Source organism: Balaenoptera acutorostrata, chromosome 2 (genome assembly GCF_949987535.1).
Source record: "Balaenoptera acutorostrata chromosome 2, mBalAcu1.1, whole genome shotgun sequence".
Taxonomy (NCBI): Eukaryota; Metazoa; Chordata; class Mammalia; order Artiodactyla; family Balaenopteridae; genus Balaenoptera; species Balaenoptera acutorostrata.
Window position 1 is genome coordinate 134,835,897 of NC_080065.1, and position 14,309 is coordinate 134,850,205.

Here is a 14,309-nt window from a genome sequence, read left to right on the forward strand (position 1 = left end):
TTGTGGTTTTTTGTATTTCTGCGGTATCAGTTGAGATTTCTCCTTTTCTGTTTCTTATTTTGTTTATTTGGGTTCTCTTTTCATCTTGGTGAGAATGGCCAGCGGTTTGTCAATTTTGTTTACTCTTTCAAAGAACCAGCTCTTGGTTTTATTCGTTTTTTTTTTTCTGTTTTTTAAAAATCTCTATTTTATTTCTTCTCTAATCTCTATTATTTCCTTCCTTCTACTGACTAGGTTTTGTTTGTTCTTCTTTTTCTAAGTCTTTTAGGTGGTAGGTTAGGTTGTTTGAGATTTTTCTTTTTTTTTGAGGAAGGCTTGTATAGCTGTGAGCTTCCCTCTAAGAACTGCTTTTGCTGCATCCCATAGATTTTGTATGGTTGTGTTTTCATTGTCATTTGCCTCAAGGCATTTTTAAATTTCCTTTTTGATTTCCTCGTTGACCCATTGGTTTTTTAGTAACACGTAGTTTAGTCTTCATGTAATCGTTTTTTTTCTCATTTCTTTTCCTGTGGCTAATTTCTGCTATCATGCCATTGTGGTTGGAGAAGATGCTTGCACTAATTTCTATACTCTTAAATTTGTTGGTTAGTTTTGTGCCCTAGTATGTGGTCAGTCCTAGAGAATGTTCCATGTGCACTTGAATGTGTATTCTGGGTTTTTTGGATGTAATGTCCTGAAATAACCAAGTCTAACTGTTCTGTTGTATCATTTTGAATCTGTTGCCTTATTGATTTTCTGTCTAGAAGATCTGTCCATTAATATGAGTGGGGTGTTAAAGTCTTCTACTATTATCGTAGTCCTATCAATTTTTCCCTTTATGTCTATTAATATTCTGTGTATTTAGGTGCTCCTATATAGGGTGCATATATGTTAATGAGTGTAATATCCTCTTGTATTGATCCCTTTATCGTTATATAATGTCCTTCTTTATCTTCTTTATGGCCTTTGTTTTAAAGTCTATATTGTCTGATATGAGTATTGCGACCCCTGCTTTCTTGTCATTTCCATTTGCATGAAATATCTTTTTCCATCTCCTCACTTTCAGTCTATGTGTGTCCTTTGCCCTAAAGTGGGTCTCATAGGCAGCATATTGTAGGCTCTTGTTTTTTAGTCCAGTCTGCCACTCTGTCTTTTGATTGGAACAGTTAATTCATTGACGTTTAAGGTGATTATTGATAAATATGTGTTTATTGCCATTTTAAACCGTGTTTTCCTGCTGGATCTATTTTTCTTTTTTGTTCCTTTTTGTTTTACTTTTTGTCATTTGATGATTTCCTTTTATTTTATGCTTGTGTTCTTTTTGTTTTTTGTGAATCTATTGTATGTTTTTGATTTGTGGTTACCCTCTTTTTCAAGTATGTTAACCCCTTCCTATATCCGCTTGCTTTAGACATATAGGGTCAAACACATTCTTAAAAAAAGAATCTAAAGTTTTTTACTCTTGTCCCCCAGATTTCATGAATTTGATGTCCCTTTTACATCTTCACGCTTATCCTTTCTCTGTTCCTTGTGTTTATCATCACTTTCACAAATAGATATTATTTCTTTTTGATCTGTATACTGACTTATTTAAGTGATTTACTTTCCAACTGTGATTTCCTTTTTCCTATACCTTCTTGCTTTTTTTTTTTTTTAAAGATTTATTTGATTGATTGATTGATTGATTGATTGCTATGTTGGGTCTTCGTTTCTGTGCTAGGGCTTTCTCTAGTTGCGGCAAGTGGGGGCCACTCTTCATCATGGTGCACGGGCCTCTCACTATCGTGGCCTCTCTTGTTGCGGAGCACAGGCTCCAGACGTGCAAGCTCAGTAGTTGTGGCTCACGGGCCCAGTCGCTCAGCGGCATGTGGGATCTTCCCAGACCAGGGCTCGAACCCGTGTCCCCTGCATTAGCAGGCAGATTCTCAACCACTGCGCCACCAGGGAAGCCCCCTTCTTGCTTTTTTTATTTAGAGAAGACCTTTCAATATTTCTTTTAGGGTAGGTTTAATATCACTGTATTCTTTTAGTTTTTGCTTGTCTGAGAAATTCTTTATTTCTCCTCCTATTCTAAATGATAATCTTGCTGGGTAGAGTATTCTAGGTTGCAAATTTTTCCCTTTCAAGACTGAATATATTTTGCCACTCCCTTCTGGCCTGCAATGTTTCTGTAGAGAAATCAGCTGATAGCCTTATGGGGGTTCCCTTGTGATTAACTCTGTTTTTCTCTTGCTGCCTTAGAATCCTTTCTTTAACTTTTGCCATTTTTATTATCATATGTCTTGGTGTAGGTCTGTCTGGGTTCATCTTGTTTGGGATCCTCTGTCCTTCCTATATCTGAATATCTGTTTTCTTCTTCAGGTTGGGGAAGTTTTCAGCCATAATTTCTTTAAATACATTTTCAGTCTTCTTTTCTTTTTCTTCTCCTTCTGGAATCCCTATTATGTATAGATTGGCATGCTTTATATTATCCCATAGGCCTCTTTTATTGCTTTCATTTTTTTTTTTTTAATTTGGCTTTCTGTGTACTGTTCTGATTGGGTGATTTCCATTATTCTATCTTCCAGATCACTTCTTTGTTCTTCTGCACTGTTCATTTTGCTATTCATTCCCTTTATTTTCAGCAAATGAATTTCCTGATTTTTTGTGGCGCCTCCTTATGGTTTCTATTTCCTTTTCACAGTAATCTGAGTTTCTTTCAATAGCCTTTCTTAATCCTTTCAGTATTTTCATTACCTTTTTTTTTTGGCTGTGCTGCACAGCATGTGGGATCTTACTTCCCTGACCACAGGTCAAACCTGTGCCTCCTGCATTGGGAGTGTGGGTCCCACTGGACCACCAGGGAAGTCCCCATTACCTTTTTTTTGAACTCAGTGTCTGTCAGACTGAAGAGGTCTGTTTCACTGTTTGTTCCTTCAGGGGAATTCTCTTGGTCTTTTAACTGGGAGTGGTTCCTCTACTTCTTCATTTTACTTACATTTCTCTTACTCTGTGAGTTTAAGAGAAACAATTATCTACTGTAGTCTTGGAAGGCTGTTTATACATGGGAGTGTCCCTGCGTAGCTTGTGTGGGTTTAATATTTTTGGCGCGAGGGCTGCTTTTAGTTTGGATGCTTGTTGCCACTTTCCTCAGCCTGTGCTGGCCATTATCCCCTTGATAGGGGATGTGTAGGTACAGCAGCCCACGAGTGCTCCTGGGGCTCTGTGCCGGTGGACGCAGTGATTGGCGCCTGCTCGTGCATCTCTCAGAGGTGGGGGTGGCCCCCGCGTGCCTCTGGAGCCCGCTATGGCAGCAGTGGCTCATGCCCACCCCTGGAGTTTATGTAGACAGTGCTCTGTTGCCTGAGAGTGTGTGCAGGGAAAGAAGCTCCTATGGTGGTCTTGCCTCTCTCCTCATGCACCCCCCATCAGTGGCGCCTTGCCTCTCTGGTGGGCCCAGGCATCTTCCACGTACGCCCTCAGGTGCCATACTCCAGCCCCTTCGGGCTGTCTCCTCGCTACTAACTGCAATCCTGTCCCCAGGTCTGATCTCGGAAGCCCGAGCTTCAGCACCCAGCCCCTGCTCGCACTGGTGGACGAGCATCTCAGGCAGGGGAGTGCAGGGTGGCAGTACTGACCATCTGTGCAAGTTACTCAACCTTTTGCCTTCCGCAGACCAGTTGTTGCACTCTCCTTCTAGGCTTTGAAGCTTCCTGTCCATCCAGGCTAATTTCCCCACCAGTGACGGGACTTCCCAGGGTGTGGGAACCTTTCTTTCACAGCTCCCTCCCTGGGGCTCAGGTCCCGTCCTGATTCCTTTCTCTCTCTCTCTTTTTTTTTTTTTTATTTTTTATTTTTCTTTTGTCCTACCTGGTTATGTGGAGATTTTCTTGCCCTTTTGGAAGTCTGAGGTCTGCCAGCATTCAGTAGATGTTCTGTGCAAGTCGTTCCACTTGTAGATTTATTTTTGATGTATTTATGGGAGGAGGTGAGCTTCATGTCCTACTGTTCCGCCATCTTGATTGCTCTCCTCCTGGTATATCATTTCTTAATTTATTGTATTTGATTACTGGGAAGATTATATACCTTCTGTGTTTTTTATCTCTTTTGTGAATTTCTTTTGTAAACATTTCCATTCTTTGAGGGTGTTTTGTTGGCAGAGTTTTTCCCCAGTTTATTAGTTGTCTTTTAAATTTGTGATTTTTTTTTTGGACATGAGGGGTTTTTTTGGTTTTTGTTTTTTTGCCTTGTTTGTTTTAAGTTTTTATGTGATCAGAGTTTTGATCTTCTCTTTTGTGGTTTCAGCCTTTGGTATCATGCTTAAAAAGGTCTTCCCCCACTCCTCTATACCCTTCTTTACTGGGAACACTTATGCCAAAATTTGCTTTTGTTCATTTTGTGCAAATGTAAAATCATCCTCTTTTATTTGTTTTAAATTAACTGCATTTAAATTCTTCTGGGTCTTTTATCCCAGGATTTGGCATAGGGGTGATTTTATTAGCCTTTTTTACGTCCCCTGTACATCCCTGGGCTAAAGGATGCTCCTGGCCTTTCCTCATGGTGTAGTTGTGAGAGGTGGAGGAATAGTGACCCCTTTGGTCATAAGGACTGAGTTAGGTGGTAGGGAGATGTTTCTTTTTTCTATTTAAAAAAAAAAAGTATGATACATATTTTATTACTTGCTTTTTTCATTTAACAATGTATTATGTACAACTTCATGTCAGAGCATTTAGGCTTGCCTTATTTTTCTTAATTATTTCTAGTGTTTTTTTTTTTTTTTTTTTTTGAGTATATAGTTGATTAACAATGTTGTGTTAGTTTTGGGTGTACAACAAAGTGATTCAGTTATATATATACAGGTATCAATTCTTTTCCCATTTAGGTTATTACAGAATATTGAGCAGAGTTCCCTGTACTATACAGTAGGTCCTTGTTGGTTATCTATTTTAAATATAGTAGTGTGTATGTGTCAATCGCAAACTGCCTATTTATCCCTCCACCCCCCGCTTTCCCCTTTGGTAACCATAAGTTAGTTTGTATTCTAAGTCTCTGAGTCTGTTTCTGTTTTGTAAATAAGTTCATTTTTATCATTTTTTTGATTCCTCATACAAGTGATATCATATGATGTTTGTCTTTTTCTGTCTGGCTTACTTCACTTAGTATGATAATCTCCAGGTCCATCCATGTTGCTGCAAATGGCAGTACTTCATTCTGTTTAATGGCTGAGTAGTATTCTGCTGTATATATGTACCACATCTTCTTTATCCATTCATCTGTCCGTGGACATTTAAGTTGTTTCCATGTCTTGGCTGTTGTAAACAGCACTGCAGTGATTATTGGGGTGCATGTGTCCTTTTGAACCATGATTTTCTCTGGATATATGCCCAGAAATGGGATTGCTGGATCATATGGTAGCTCTATTTTTAGTTTTCTAAGGAACCTCCATACTGTTCTCCATAGTGGCTGTACCAATTTACATTCCCATCAACAGTGTAGCATTTATTGTTTGTAGACTTTTTGATGGTGGCTGCTGGTGTGAGGTGATGTCTCATTGTAGTTTTGATTTGCATTTCTCTGATAATTAGTGATGTTGAGCATCTTTTCATGTGCCTCTTGGCCATTTGTATGTCTTCTTTGGAGAAATGTCTATTTAGGTCTTCTGCCCATTTTTTGATTTGGTTGTTTGTTTTTTTGACATAGAGCTGCATGAGCTTTTTGTAAATTTTGGAGATTAATCCCTTGTCGGTCTCATCATTTGCAAGTATTTTCTCTCATTCTGTAGGTTGTCTTTTCATTTTGTTTATGGTTTTCTTCGCTGTGCAAAAGCTTATAAGTTGGATTAGGTCCCATTTGTTTATTTTTGTTCTTTTTTCCATTATGGATTGAAAAAGATCTTGCTGTGATTTATGTCAAAGAGTGTTTTTTCTATGTTTTCCTCTAAGAGTTTTATAGTATCCAGTCTTACATTTAGGTCTTTAATCCATTTTGAGTTTATTTCTGTGTATGGTGTTAGAGAATGTCCTAATTTCATTCTTCTACATGTAGCTGTCCAGTTTTACCAGCACCACTTATTGAAGACTGTCTTTTCTCCATTGTGTATTCTCGCTTCCTTTGTTGTAGATTAATTGGCCATAGGTATGTGGGTTTATTTCTGGGCTTTCTATCCTGTTCCATTGATCTATATTTCTGTTTTCGTGCCAGTACCGTACTGTTTTGATGACTGTAGCTTTGTAGTATAGTCTGAAGTCAGGGAGCCTGATTACTCCAGCTCTGCTTTTTCTTTCTCAAGATTGATTTGTCTATTCGGAGTATTTTGTGTCTCCATACAAATTTAAAAATCTTTTGTTCTGGTTCTGTAAAAATTGCTGCTGGTAATTTGATAGGGATTGCATATTGAATCTGTAGATTGCCTTGGGTAATATAGTTATTTTGACAATATTGATTCTTCCCATCCAAGAACATGGTATATCTTTCTATCTTTTGTGTCACCTTCGATTTCTTTTGACAGTGTCTTATAATTTTCAGAGTAAAGGTCCTTTGCCTCCTTAAGTAGGTTTATTCCTAGATATTTTGTTCTTTTTGATGTGATGGTAAATGGGATTGTTTCTTTAATTTCTCTTTCTGATCTTTTGTTGTTAGTGTATAGGAATGCAAGAGATTTCCGTGTATTAATTTTGTATCCTGAAACTTGACTGAATTCATTGATGAGCTCTAGTAGTTTCCTGGTAGCACCTTTAGGATTTTCTATATATAATATCATGTCATCTCCAAACAGTGACAATTTTACTTCATTTCCAATTTGGATTGCTTTTATTTCTTTCTCTTCTCTGATTGCCATGGCTAGAACTTCCAAAACTATGTTGACTAAAAGTGACGAGAGTGGACCTCCTTGTTTTGTTCCTGATCTTAGAGGAAATGTTTCAGCTTTTCACTGTTGAGTATGTTAGCTGTAGGTTTGTCATATATGGCCTTTATTATGTTGAGGTATGTTCCCTCTAGGCCCACTTTCTGGAGAGTTTTTATCATAAATAGATGTTGAATTTTGTCAAAAGCCTTTTTTTTTTTTTGCATCTATTGAGATCATATGGTTTTTATTCTTCAGTTTGTTAATGTTGTGTATCACACTGATTGATTTGCGGATATTGAAAAATCCTTGCATCCCAGGGATAAATAAATCCCCCTTGATCATGGTGTATGATCCTTTTAATGTATTGTTGAAGTCAGTTTGCTAGTATTTGGTTGGCCAAAATGCTCATTTGTGTTTTTCCATAAGATGGCTCTAGTAGCCCTTAGTTGTCTTTAACTTCACTCAAAACAGTTTCGTTAGATTGTATCATGACAGCTGTCATATCAGCGTTCATTTAAACTAAAACTTATCAAGATTGTTGAAGTTTTGTGTAGCCATTTTAATATTGAAGATGGAAGAAAAAGCAAGATTTTTGGTGTATTATGCTTTATTATTTCAAGAAAGGTAAAAACGCAACTGAAACGCAAAAAATTTGTGCAGTATATGAAGAAGGTGCTGTGACTGATCGGACGTGTCAGAAGTGGTTTGCGAAGTTTTGTGCTAGAGATTTCTCGCTGGATGATGCTCCATGGTTGGGTAGACCAGTTGAAGTTGACAGAGATCAAATCGAGACATGAATTGCGAACGGTCAACGTTATACCATGCGGGAGATAGCCGACATACTCAAAATATCCATATCAAGCATTGAAAATCATTTGTACCAGCTTGGTTATGTTAATCACTTTGATGTTTGGGTTCCACATAAGTTAAGTAAAAAAAACCTTCTTGACCGTATTTCCACATGCAGTTCTCTATTTAAACAGTAAAAACGTTCCAGTTTTTAAAACAAACTGTGACGGGCAATGAAAAGTGGATACTGTACGATAATATGGAACGAAAGAGATCATGGGGCAACCACCACCAACACCACCAAAACCCGGTCTTCATCCAAAGAAGGTGACGTGTGTATGGTGGGATTGAAAGGGAGTCCTCTATTATGAGCTCCTTCCTGAAAGCCAAACGATTAATTCAAACAAGTACTGCTCCAATTAGACCAACTGAAAGCAGCAGTCGACAAAAAGCATCCAGAATTAGTCAACAGAAAACGCATAATCTTCCATCAGGATAATGCAAGACCACATGTTTCTTTGATGACCAGGCAAAAAGTGTTAGAGCTTGGCTGGGAAGTTCTGATTCACCCACTGTATTCACCAGACATTGCACCTTCGGATTTCCATTGATTTAGGTCTTTACAAAATTCTCTTAATGGAAAAAATTTCAATTTCCTGGAAGACTGTAAAAGGTACCTGGAACAATTCTTTGCGCAAAAAGGTAAAAAGTTTTGGAAAGATGGAATTTTGAAGTTGCCTGAAAAATGGCAGAAGGTAGTGGAACGAAAGGCTGAATATATTGTTCAAGAAAGTTCTTGGTGAAAATGAAAAATGTGTCTTTTATTTTTTCTTGAAAACTGAAGGAACTTTTAGGCCAACCCAGTATTTTGTTGAGGACTTTTGCATCTGTGTTCATCAGTGATATCGGCCTGTGGTTTTTTGGTTTGCTTTTTGTTTTTTTGTTTTGTGGTATCTTTGGTTTTGGTATCAGGGTGATCATGGCCTCAGAATGAGTTTGGGAGTGTTCCTTCCTCTGCAATGTTTTGGAATAGTTTCAGAAGGATGGGTGTTAACTCGTCTCTAAATGTTTGATAGAATTTGCCTGTGAAGCCATTTGGTCCTGGACTTTTGTTTGTTGGGAGTTTTAAAATCATAGTTTCAATGTCAGTACTTGTGAGTGGTCTGTTCATATTTTCTATTTCTTCCTGGTTCAGTCTTGGGAGATTGTACCTTTCTAAGTATTTGTCCATTTCTTCTAAGTTATCCATTTTATTGGCATATAGTTGCTTGTAGTAGTCTCTTATGATCCTTTGTGTTTCTGTGGTGTGAGTTGTAACTCCTCCTTTTTCATTTCTAATTTTATTGTCTTGAGCCCTCTCCCTTTTTTTTCTTGATGCATCTGGCTAAAGGTTTATCAGTTTTATCTTCTCAAAGAACAAGCTTTTAGTTTCATTGTTCTTTTCTATTGTTTTCTTTGTCTCTATTTCATTTATTTCTGCTCTAATCTTTATGATTTCCTTCCTTCTACTAACTTTGGGTTTTGATTGTTATTCTTTCTCTAGTTGCTTTAGGTATGTACGGTTAGCTTGTTTTTTTGAGATTTTTCTTGTTTCCTGAGGTAAGATTGTATTGCTATAAACTTCCCTCTTAGAACTGCTTTTCCTGCGTCCCATAGGTTTTGGATCATCGTGCTTTCATTTGCATTTGTCTCTAGGTATTTTTTGATTTCCTCTTTGATTACGTCAGTGATCCATTGGTTGTTTAGTAGCATATTGTTTAGCCTCCATATGTTTGTGTTTTTTTAGTTTTTTTCTTACAATCGGTTTCTAATCTCATAGCATTGTGGTTGGAAAAGATACTTGATATGATTTCAGTTTTCTTAAATTTACTGAGGCTTGCTTTGTCACCCAGCATGTGATCAATCCTGGAGAATGTTCTATGCGTACTTGAAAAGAATGTGTATTTTGCTACTTTTGGATGGAATGCTCTCTGAATATCAATTAAGTCCATCTGGTCTAATGTGTCATTTAAGGCCTGTGTTTCCTTATTGATTTTCTGTCTGGATGATCTGTCCATTGATGTAAGTGGGGTGTTAAAGTCCCCACTACTAAATTGTGTTACATCGATTTCTCCTTTTACGGCTGTTAGCATTCGCCTTATATATTGAGGTGCTCCTATGTTGGGTGCATATATATTTACAATTCTTATATCTTCTTTTTGGATTGATCCCTTGATCATTATGTAGTGTCCATCTTTGTCTCTTGTAATGGTCTTTATTTTAAAGTCTATTTTGTCTGATATGAATATTGGTACTCCAGCTTTCTTTTGATTTCCATGTGCATAGAATACCTTTTTCCGTCCCCTCACTTTCAGTCTGTTATGTGTCCCTAGAACTGAAGTGTGTCTATTGTAGACAGCATATATATGGGTCTTGTTTTTGTATCCATTCAGCCAGTCTGTGTCTTTTGGTTGGAACACTTAATCCATTTACTTTTAAGGTAATTGTCAATATCTGTGTTCTTATTGCCATTTTGTTAATTGTCTTGGATTTGTTTTTGTAGGTCTTTTTTCTTCCCTTCCTCTTTTGTTCTCTTCTCGTGATTGGATGACTAACTTTAGTGTTGTGTTTGGATTCTTTTTTCTTTTTTTTGTGTATATCTGCTGTATACTTTCGGTTTGCTGTTAACCATGTGGTTTTGATATAGCAGTCTGTATATAAACAAGATTGTTTTAACTTCCTGGTCTTTTAATTTCAAATGCATTTCCAATATCCTGCATTTGTACACTCCTCATGATTGCTGGTTTTGATATCATATTTGTTTGTGGATTATTTCCCACCCTTACTGTATGTTTACCCTTACCAGTGAGCTTTCCCATTTGTAATTTTCTTGTTTCTAGTTGTGGTCTTTTCTTTTCCGCCTAGAGAAGGTTCTTTAACATTTGTTGCAAAGCTGGTCTGTTAGTGCTGAATTTGCTTAGCTTTTGCTTGTCTGTAAAGCTTTTGATTTCTCCGTCAAATCTGAATTGAGAGCCTTGCTGGGTAGAGTATTCTTGGTTGTAGTTTCTTCCCTTCCATCGCTTTAAATATATTGTGCCATTCCCTCATGGCCTGCAGAGTTTCTGCTGAAAAATCAGGTAATAATCTTACAGCAATTCCCTTGTATTTTATTTGTTGCTTTTCCCTTGTTGCTTTTAATATTTTCTCTTTGCCTTTAATTTTTGTCAGTTTGGTTACTATGTGTCTCGGCATGTTCCTCCTTGGGTTTATCCTGTATGGGACTCTCCGCTTCCTGGACTTAGGTGACTGTTTCCTTTCTCATGTTAGGGAAGTTTTCAGCGATATCTCTTCAGATATTTTCTCAGGTTCTCTCTCTCTCTCTTTTCCTTCTGGGACCACTATAATGCAAATGTTGGTGCATTTAATGTTGTCCCAGAGGTTTCTTATACTGTCCTAATTTCTTTTTATTCTTTATTCTGTTCCGCAGCAGTGATTTCCACCATTCTGTCTTCCAGCTCACTTATCCATTCTTCTGCCTCGCTTATTCTCCTATAGATTCCTTCTAGTGTGTTTTTTATTTCAATTATTATATTGTTCATCTCTGTTTGTTTGTTCTTTAGTTCTTCTAGGTCTTTGTTAAACATTTCTTTTATCTTCTCCACCTGTGCCTCCATTCTTTTTCCGAGATCTTGGATCAACTTTACTATCATTACTCTGAATTCTTTTTTGGGTAGATTTCCTATTTCCACTTAACTTAGTTGTTCTGGGGTTATATCTTGTTCCTTCATCTGGGACATATTCCTCTGCTGTCTCGTTTTTGTCTAACTTACTGTGAGTGTGGTTTCCATTCCACAGGCTGCAGGATTGTAGTTCTTCTTGCTTTTGCTGTTGCCTCCTGGTGGATGAGGCCAGTTTGCAAGGCTTGTGCAGGCTTCCTGGTGGGAGGGACTGGTCCCTGCCCATTGGTTGGTTTAGCTGGGTCTTGTCCCTCTGGTGGGCAGGGCCATGTCAAGGGATGTGTTTAGCAGGCAGCTGTGTGCTCAGGAAGATTTTAGGCAGTCTGTCTGCTGATGGGTGGGACTGTGTCCCTGATCTGTTGGTGGTTTGTCCTGAGGCATCCCAGCACTGGTTCCTGTAGGCTGTTGGGTGGGGCCAGGTTTTGGTGAGAAAATGGCAGCCTCCAGGAGGGTTCATGCCAATTAGTACTCCCCAGAATTACTGCCACCAGTGTCTGTCCCCACAGTGAGCCACAGCCGCCCCTTGCCTCCACAGGAGACCCTCCAATACCAGCAGGTAGGCCTGGCGCAGGGTCTTATGAGGTCACCGCTTTTTCTCCTGGGTCCTGGTGCGCACAAGACCTTGTGTGCACCCTCTGAGATTAGAGTTTGTTTCCCTCTGTCCTGTTGAATTCCTGCAATCAGTCCCCTCTGGCCTTCAAAGCCAGATGCTCTGGGAGCTCCTCCTCTCATTGCCAGACCCCCAGGCTGGGGAGCCTAACGTGAGGCTCAGAACTTTCACTCCTGTGGGAGAAACCTCTACGATATAATTATTTTCCAGTTTGTGGGTCGCCCATTTGGCAGGTGTGGGATTTGATTTTATTGTGATTGCTCCCCTCCTACCATCTTGTTGTGGGTTCTACTTTTTCTTTGGATGTAGGATATCTTTTTTGGATAGGTTCCAGTGGTTTTTTTTGTTGATGGGTTGTTCCAGCAGTTAGTTGTGATTTTGGTGTTTTCGTAAGAAGAGATGAGCTCATGTCCTTCTCTTCTGCCATCTTCTAGGCAAGGTTTCTGAGCAGCCCCTGCATGCTGAAAAGGCTGCTCTGTGCTCTGGGTACAATGGGATCCAGTTAAACAGTTTCCTTCACAGCTGCTTGTAGGTTACCAACTAGCAGGTGACCTCTAGTTTTGTATTATATTGAATGTACCACAATTTATTTTTTAATGTTCCCCCATTGATGGGCATTTAGTTAGTCTCCTGTTTTTTCCCATTGTGGATGTTGTTAACAGTGAATTTCTCTGTTGCCATTTTTTAACCTGCAGGTCTCTTTAATGTGGGAAACAAGCTGCTAGTGAGCCTGGACTTGCTTTTTGCAATCCGAAACCACATCAAGCTGGGAGAGGACCCCAGAGTATCCATCAGCACTCTTCTGAAGTCAGTGCAGGATCAGACAGGTAAAGGTTGGCTTCCTCCGTTTCCCCAAGGTTAGTTCTAAGCCCCCTGGGAATTTCCAGTGATGGGCTTCCGTTAACATAACTACCTTGGAGGAGAGTCTGATATTTTGAAAAGGAGACATTCTTGACTTCCTAACACACTCCTCCTCCTGAATTTTACAAATGCCAAACTTTGGAAAGCATGAGTCTTTCCATGTATCCAGAGACCTTCAGCACAAGATTAAACAGACTTCATAGAAGCTCATCCTTTGGTCATAGGTAGACTTGGCGTTACTACATGCTAAGCAGACTCATTCTGAATACGCAGCTTCTGGAGGTCTGCTCCCATTTCCAAGGCTCATGCTGAGACATGAAGGTGGGCACCACCCTCCTTATTATTAGAAATTATTTTTCCCTTTGCTTTCCTCATTTCTTTCTGTTTATGCTTTTCCCATCCCTTCCTACAGAATCCAGGCCCCCTGCCCCTTCCCTACTATGAGGTCAGATGGAGTAGAGGAAAGGTTCTAGGGTCAGACAGGTTTGTGTTTGAGTCTGCGCTATACCACTTAGTGGCAGTGTGGTTTTGAGTAAGTTATTCTCTGTGCCTCAGTTTTTCCAGTTATTCAGTGAGGATAATAATACTCTTGGCTCATAAAGATGTGAGAGTTAAATGAGAGAATGTATTCAAAGCTCTCAGCACAACATCTAGGTCCTAGTGGGTGCTGAGTACAGGGCAGCTGTAACTCTCATTGGAATTGCCCTTTGAGTTGCCACCCGAACACCTAATGGCTAGGGTGCTTGACCCTTTGGTGGTTAGTACTCTTGGGTGTTCTTAGGAGAGAAGCAGTCTTGTAGAATTGCTATTCTTGCTGGCCATTGCTCATCCCCTGTGGCCTCCAGGTCTTCTTCTGTGAACTTCTCAGAGCTCTTGCTCTCCTTCCAGAGAAGACTCTTACCTCAGAGGAGCTGAGCCAGCTGCAGGAGCTGCTGTGCAATGGCTATTGGGCTTTTGAGTGCCTCACTGTCCGAGACTACAATGACATGATCTGTGGCATCTGTGGTGTGGCCCCCAAAGTGGAAGTTGCCCAGAGGAGTGAAGAAAACGTGCTGGCACTAAAGAGTGTGGAGGTAAGTGCCTCTTGGTCACCACGGGTGACCTTTAGACATGTCTGCACACTTTGGCAGCCACCTTCCTGCATGGTGTTTCCAGGAGCAGATGGCTCTAGTTCCTTCCTGGGTGAGGTGAGTAGCTTTTTCTTGCCACTTCCCAGGTTTTCATCTAAGGCAGCCCAGATGGAAATGGAGGCACTTGTTACTTATTCAACAAATTTATTAAACATGAACTATAGGTGCACTTTTTAGGCATTTGGGAAATGGCAGTTAAACCCATGGAGTTTTTGAGCTCATGGAGCTCACTTTCTGATTTGGGGAGACAGGAGACAAACATTAATAATTGTGTATATTATATTAAAATACTATTAATATATATTATATGTAATACATTAAAGTAACATAATAACAGTAAGGCAGGGTAAGGAAGAGAGCAGTATCGTGGGAAGAAGGGGCTCCTGCTTTATAGAGGG

General features: G+C 39.4%; 1 protein-coding gene across 4 annotated transcripts in view; it reads left to right on the top strand.

The window, feature by feature from the left end:
• The window catches only part of HMGXB3 (HMG-box containing 3), a 61,969-nt gene that overhangs the window by 38,240 nt on the left and 9,420 nt on the right, over nucleotides 1-14,309 (top strand). For all 4 annotated transcript variants that reach the window (XM_057540276.1, XM_007188665.3, XM_057540274.1 and 1 more), the window contains 2 exons: nucleotides 12,616-12,747; nucleotides 13,670-13,854. In XM_057540276.1, the coding sequence (XP_057396259.1) occupies nucleotides 12,616-12,747; nucleotides 13,670-13,854 (317 nt within the window). The remainder of the gene's footprint in view (nucleotides 1-12,615; nucleotides 12,748-13,669; nucleotides 13,855-14,309) is intronic.